The 7,989-nt window shown below is 35.0% G+C and overlaps 1 protein-coding gene across 1 annotated transcript; it reads left to right on the top strand.

The window, feature by feature from the left end:
* Positions 1–7,317: 7,317 nt before the first annotated feature.
* On the top strand, positions 7,318–7,758 carry LOC149237319 (uncharacterized). Its single transcript, XM_089369231.1, has one exon. The coding sequence runs from the start codon at positions 7,318–7,320 to the stop codon at positions 7,756–7,758; it is 441 nt and encodes a 146-aa protein (XP_089225357.1).
* The last annotated feature ends 231 nt before the right edge of the window (positions 7,759–7,989 follow it).

Raw genomic sequence — 7,989 nt, 5'->3', positions numbered from 1 at the left:
AAGGTACAAGTCATAAATAAATGCATTTAAACTTTATGCAACATATGACATTTGATTTTCCCACCTTTATTAACATTTCGTAAATTTCAATTCTTAAATAAGTTATTTGTAATTGAAATAATCTCATAGAAACCAACAAGAAGAGTATGTATTAAATTATATTTAGTATGTATGTATGTATAAATGGAATTTATTTTTGAAATAAAGCTCTCAATGTAAGTAAAAATATATATTTTTAGAAAATTAATAATTTAAAATCAATTATTTATGAGTTCTAACTAGTTTATTCTATTTTGAATTGACAATTTTTTCTAACTATGCATTATTAAATCAATTATTCCTATATGCAATCATGTCATATAAGTTAATAAGTCAAGAAACCATTAATTGATTTTTATTTAGCTATCATGTGGTTTAATATGAATGTATAAATGTGAAATTGCTATTTCTAGAATAAAAAACCATGTAAAGAAAATGAATTTTCTAATGAAACATAGATTAATGACTTCACCATGAGCATTAAGTAGACTATTTAAGCTCATTCAAGAGATGGGCCATAAATGGATGTCTTTAAACTTTTTTCACCATATGACATGCTTTTCCCATCAATATTAACATTTTGTAGATTTCAATTCTTAAATAAACTATTGGTACTTAAAATAATATCATAGAATCCAACAAGACTCAGAAGTTATTTATTGAATTTCATTTAGTTATATGTATTCATATAAGTTTATAATTGTAATTTATTTTTGAAATAAAGCTGTTAATGTAAGTAAAGATATATCTTATACACAATTAATTAGAATTAATTGATAATAAACTTTAAGTGGTTTATTCAGAGTATATGAAAAATCAAGTGTCATAGATGAATGCCTTTTAATACATATTTAATCTTCAAAATCAATATCTTAATGATAATTTATTTGATTTTACATTAAGTATTTAATAATTAAAGAACACGGGGAATTATATAAATTTCAACTAAAATACATGAGTTATGTTTCACACTTATTTCTTCCCTATTGAAAATGCTTATCATTTTCTCTTCTTAGTGAAAGTAATGATCAATCATGGCTTTCCATATAGTTGGTTGACACTAAATTTGCATAGAGACTATTATTGGTTTTGACAATGTTGACAAGGAGAGATCAACATCCACACTACCTTCAACTATGCTAATATTTGAAAGCCCTTGCCTTCACTACTTACAAGAAGTCACCACTAAAGTTTCTTGTTTACTTCAATTTGTGACATTGTCCATCATAATGGAATGACTTGAATACCCATTTAAGAAATCTCATTTGATGTACTTGGATTTGAGTGGAGATAGATCAATGGTGCCTAACCTTCTCGAAATACCTAGATCAACAATGTATAACTTTTATAGTGGATGTCTGCATGCTATGAAGATGAACGATAACCCCCTCATTAGTGCTTCATAAAGGCACATAGGGATCGTAGGAAATTGAGCACAAGAACATCTTACTATGTTTTTAGTAGACTAGATTCAAAGAAATGCAAGGGATACTTATCGTTGTCATTTACAATAAGATCTTCACATCACCATCATTCAATCAACAAATCCCCGATAGGTTGGGGGAAAGGGGGTTAGAGTTGCCATACTAATATGATCTAGCTTCAATCAATTTCTTCTAAGAGTTTGATTTCACACTCCTTTTGTGTATTGATACTATTGTACATAACAACCCCATGTTTGACCTATTCATGATCTCTAATTGGTTCGAAATTACTAAAATTATTTTAATATTGAATCAAGTTAATATGACAATTTACAAAGGTGCTATTCTTACTAAAGAAATTATAATAATTTACTTGATAAATGTTACGTGCAATATTCACTATTCACAATGCATAATTCACTAGTAATGCTAATGAGAAATGTGTCATAGGTAAATGATTTGATATTTTTGAAGCATAAGATATATGATTTCTCAATCGATAGTTTTCATAAATTTATATGCTTGAATCAATTAATGGTTGTAACTGCAATCATATCATATTGAAAATCAACAAGGTACAAAGTGAGTTATACATTGTTTAAATATAAAATTCACTAATATGAGTGCATAAATGTGATATGTAATTTTTGGGGTAAAAATGTATTCTAAATAATTTTGCATTTCTTAAAAAAACATATATATGATGATAATAATTGATAAGTGGATTATCAGGGTTTGATTAGACACAATCATGGATGAATTATGTCATTGAACTTTTTGAATTGTAAGGCACCTAATTTGATTATTTAAAGTCATTTTTTTGTAAATTTGTATTTTAAATAAAATGAAATCATCACTTGAGATAGAATTATATTATTGACTTGTACTTAGTTATGTCCATTAATATGAGTATATAAATGTGATTTATAATATCCATATATTATGATGCATTTTTTTGAAAAATAAGTCTTTTAATTTCTTGATAACAAGTATTACTAGCAAGACCATGAAAACTCCTTACCTCAAAAATACTCTTGGGTGAAGGCCACTCCACAATTGCTTTGATATTTTCTGGATCCATCTTCAATCCTTCAGCTGAGATAACAAATCCCAAGTACACCAGCTCCTCTTTCAAAAATAAGCATTTCTTCAGATTCAACAATAATTTTCTTGTTGCAGCTTCTGTAGAACATAATTTAAATGCCTCAAGTGTTCTTCCTTGGATCTGCTATAGACTAATATATCATCCAGATATACGATTACAAATTTACCAATAAATTCTTTAAGGACTTCATTCATAAGCATCATGAATGTACTTGGTGCATTGGACAGCCAAAAAGGCATCACTCTCCATTCATATAATCCTTCATTGGTCTTAAAAGCAGTTTTCCATTCATCCCCTTCTCTTATCCTTATCTGATGATAACCACTCTTAAGATATAACTTTGAAAAATATTTTGCGCCAGACAAACAATCCAGTAAATCTTCAATTCTGGGTAATGGAAATCTGTACCTGATTGTGATCTTATTAATGGCTCTTGAATCTGTACACATTCTCCAGCCTCCATATTTCTTCGGACTCAGCATTGTTGGCACTGCACAAGGACTCAGACTTTCTTTAATCAACCCCTTGTCAAGCAATTCTTGCACATGTTTCCTAACTTCTTCATTCTCTGCAGGAGTCATTCTATATGCTGCTTTGTTAGGTAGACTTGCTCCAGGAATCAAGTCTATATGATGACTGATTTTTCGAATTGGCGGTAATTCATTAGGCAAATCATCAACAATAATATCACAATAATTCTCCAGCATTTCTTGAATTTCATTGGGTAATTCAGAAATTTTAGTAGAAGTCAATATTACCTTGGGCTTGCAAATCACAACAAAATTTACCTCATTTTCTTCAATCTGCTTCAAGTATTCCTTCCCTCCAAGCAACAGAGTTTTTGGATCAGTCTTCTGTCCCGGTACATTTTCTTCTTGCAAAGGCAACAATGTATGATTAACACCGTCTTTTCCAAACTTGTAGGTGTTCCGCTTCCCATCATGCATGGCTCCTCTGTCATATTGCCAAGGCCTCCCAAGAAATATGTGGCATACGTCCATAGGCATCACATCACAAATAATTTTATCCTTATACTTGCCCACTTGAAACTCCACTTCACATTGTTCACTTACCAACAGTTGATGTCCCTTTTGTAACCATGACACCTTATAAGGTGTTGGATGCTTCATTGTCTTCAGCTTCAATTTTTCCACTACCTCGGTAGAAACCAAATTATCAGTGTTGCCACTATCAATGATCATCTGGCAACATTTCCCTTGGACCTTGCACACTGTCTTGAACAAATTTTTCCTTTGTAGCGGTTCAGCAACCACCTCTTTCACTGGCTTAAGTAGAACTTTATTTACCACCAGAGATTCTCCCCTTTCTGGTGTGTTTCCTTCTTCTACTACCGCTGCCGCTGGTTCTTCTGCTTCAGCTGGAGCAACAATTACATTTCTCTGCTTTGTATCAGCATTCTCTGGGAACTCAAAAACTCTGTGTCCCAGTTTGTTACACCTGTAACATCTTATTTCTCTACCTCTTCCTCTGCCTCCTCTCCCTCTGGAAAAACTCCCTCTGCCTCTTGCATCACCTTCTATGGGTGCATGCTGGGTTGAGCTGCTGCTAGCTCCATCTCTAGGTGCTGTAGATCTACCTCTACCACCTTGACTTCCTTTTCCTCTGAAAGTCCCTCTCCCTTTGGCAGACTGCTTCCTTATGAGCTTTTCCTCCGCTTTCAGCGCTATCTGGTAAGCTTCCTCTACTGTTTTAGGAGACAACAGGCTTATCTCATCCTGAATGTCCATTCTGAGGCCATTCATATATCTAGCCACCTTCTCATTTGTGTCTTGGGCTTCTCCAGCTCTTATACTCACTTTATAAAACTCTTCTGTATACTCCTTTACTGTTAAAGCTCTCTGTCTAAGATTTTGCATTTGTCTAAACAATGTTTGCTGATAATTACTTGGCAAGAACTTACCTCTTAATTTTGCTACCATGCAGCTCCAGTTCTTGATTGGCTGCTTACCAAGTCTCTTCCTTTCCGCCTGCACACCATCCCACCAAAGTGTTGCATGGCCTTTTAATTTGGTGACAACAAACTTCACTTTCTTCTCATCCTCTGTTTCTTCATAATCGAAGAATTTCTCCATGTTGTTAATCCAGTCAATCAATTCTTCTGGATTCAATCCTCCTTGATATACTGGTACTAATTGGTTCCATGGCCTGGCTGTGGATTTTAACACTGAGTGGAAGAATCTCATCTCAGGAGTAACCTGTACAGCTTCCTCTTCTTCCGCAGCTTCCATTTCAGGCTCACTGACATCTCCATCATCTATATTTCGATATGTAGTTAAAGCATCCACTCTAGCTCGCAGCTCCTCCATTGATTCAAATAATTCAGCATGTGCAACAGGTCATCCTCTTCCAACACGTCCTCGTCCTCTTCCAACTCTGAAAGCCATCCTTCTTCTGCTCCTGAGATTCAATTCAATGTCATTTGTGGGCTCCGATACCACTAATGATGGCGGGGTTGCAGACGTTAGGGACAGTTCCCCTAATCTGTCAATAAGTTCTCCAACGTCTTCGTCAAATTCCCTTCTCTCTGAACTGGGCGCATCAGTCATCAATCTGAATTTTCATGACAAATAACTCCACTATAGAGCCTTATTATCAGGCCGTGGCTTATGAGCTCTTAAGAGAGATACTCTGTTCCGATGGCGCACACAACACATATCAAAGGCTGGAGGGTATATATATTATAAACGAACTTACTAATGATAATGCACGTATGGAGACATCACAACGGAATTGTCATATGTGCTCTTATATCATGGATCGAAGCCCTTCTATATATAAATATATCTCTGTTTGCCGTAATTAAAAGTCGATACACATATACAAACCGTGATTCGGCCTGCGCTCTTTATAATTTGCCAATTATATAATTCGGCGATCGCTTGAAAATCCTTCTCCCTCCGGACCCGATACAACTATAGACAAGTTTTAGACTTTGCTAATTCCGCAATTCGCTGATCGGTTTAATTGACAAGCCTTCTACCTCCGATTTGTGGACCTGGCGACAAACATATGCGGTGGTTTAATATCTCAACGGCTCCACTATTCGGTGGTTGTCTTGCTTAACGTTTTTTTCACCTCCGAACGCTAGACTTGGCGATGCATTTAACAGCGACTTATGTTAATTCGATTCCGATTCCAGAATGCGTTCCTTATCACGCCAATGCTCCCCTTGAATCGAACCGACAGACCTCGTAATAGTCCCAAGTGACCTCTGACGCCGATATGTTTACAGTAATAGAGTTTGAAAGGCAACGCGGCTACTCATAAGAATTTACAAGGATATTTATGATATCAAATCAGAATCGCATTAAACTTGTAAATACATTACGTTCCGTTAATAAAGCCACCAGGATCCTTTATATAGATAAAGGCATACACGCAGTCGGAATCCAAGCCTATAACAACATAGAAGGAAAGGAAAATTGATTGATATAAAATATTGCAGCGTGAGGAAATCTAATCACCCACTCAATCATATAAAGGCGTCACACCATAATCTCCGCATACAGTTTACAGAGTCATGAAATGAGAGACATTAAGAGAACAAAATTCCACAATGAAACTAAGGCACTCGCCCCTCTCCTCTGTCTGATGAGAGTTCGGCTGCCATTTTATTTATAATTAATGATAGGCACTCTCGTCCTTATCCAATACAAGAAAAGCATGCTTTACAGGTGATTTAAAGCTTGAAAGCTCAGTTACAATTAGCATGATTTATTGCTAGATTTATTCTAGTTTTAACTAGGAAAGCATAGAAATTGCAGGCTAAAGGACCCCACTCCCTTGCCTGTAAATTTTTTTGGATTTTTTTTGGAATAATTTGGAAGACTCTTCCCCTCTGAGTCACATGCTCCCGCATCACTATCAGAGTGGTTTGGTACCCCATTTCTTCAATGTTAAAGGAGAGGTTAGGTATGTTACAAAAAGGAGAAGGTATAAAGGAACTTAAGCTACATACCTTCATCATACTAGAATAAAATTGAATTTGATTACTTAAAAATGATGAATGAATTTATAATAAAAGAATAATTGTGCCATCAACAGTTTATTTAGAAGATAGAACAGTGTAAATCATAATCACTAAGAAAAAAGAGAGATCATATTTAAGAGGAAAGGGCTTCTAACCCCCATAATTTCATGCGAGGACCAAAAGTTTTCAAGGGAATAATTATAGTAGAAATTTCATTACCCCATTCAAACCTATCCCAAATCCCACATAATAAAAAATATTGAAAATGGAAAGTGAAATTTTACTAAGGAATCCCTAAAATACTAGGACTGTGGATAACGTCATCTAGCCTCAAATTGTGCAAATAGAAAGGGGAATGATAGATCAACCATACATCATATCCAAGAAGCATCCATGGTGAAAGATGTAGCCCAAAAGTTTCAAAGCATCAATGTACCCATAGATGCCTGATAGGCAGAGAATTAACCCTTAATGGTCAAAATAGGTTGTGAGATAAATGCTTAAACTATAATAGTCATTATAGACATAATTTCTATTCAAAGTTATGTGTCAACTAAGTTAGTAGAATATTTTTAATTAATCAAAACAAAACTTATAAAAACATGGTTAGTGCATCTAGCTAATGGGACATAAAGAAGTTCTTCGTTCCAGAGCGAAAGAAATAATAATGGTTAAGAATACAGATTGTCAGTATAAAAAAATAGTATACGTCCACGTTCCCGGTTGAAGGAACTTCAAAATCATCACCTACAATTGCAATGGAAATGGAAATGGAAACAAAAAGGCAACAGGACGCGAAGGTATGTAATGATCATGTTCTGAGAGTGAAGAGCTCCGATGGCAGAATATTCGACATCCCAGAAGCAGCGTCGTTTCAGTCGGTGATAATAAAGAACGTAATGGAGGAGTTTGGTTCTGAAAATCCAATTCCTCTACTGTCTGTGTCCAGCGAAATTTTAGAAAAGATGATCAAGTATTGCACATACCATGTTCATCATCCCCTACGTACCCGGAAATTTAAAGATGACGTTGACCCATGTTATGTAGAATTCGTGAAAGTGGATCTTCCCACTCCGAATCAACTTGCACTGGCTGCCCAGCATCTGGATATCGCGACTCTTCTTGACTTGGTATGCCAAAAACTATTGCAGATACAGTTGCTGCGGAGTACACATCAGAAAATGTACGAGAGATGCTGAACATTGAAAATGACCTTACTCCCGAAGAGGTGGAGGCCATCAATAGTCAAGATCCTTGGGCTTTTGGATGGACTGAACTCACTCATTTAATTTTATTATTAAACAAATCAATGACTACCTTCTATTTCTTATTCTGCACATTTTGTAATTATGAAAAGCCTCTCAAACCACTAGATTGAGCTACATGTCTATACTTATGTTAGATTGAGCTACATGTCCATAGTGATTTTT

Source organism: Pinus tabuliformis, chromosome 8, assembly GCF_031772625.1.
Source record: "Pinus tabuliformis cultivar Carrire ecotype Pingquan chromosome 8, CPIR1, whole genome shotgun sequence".
NCBI lineage: Eukaryota > Viridiplantae > Streptophyta > Pinopsida > Pinales > Pinaceae > Pinus > Pinus tabuliformis.
This window is presented reverse-complemented; position numbering and strand designations above follow the sequence as displayed.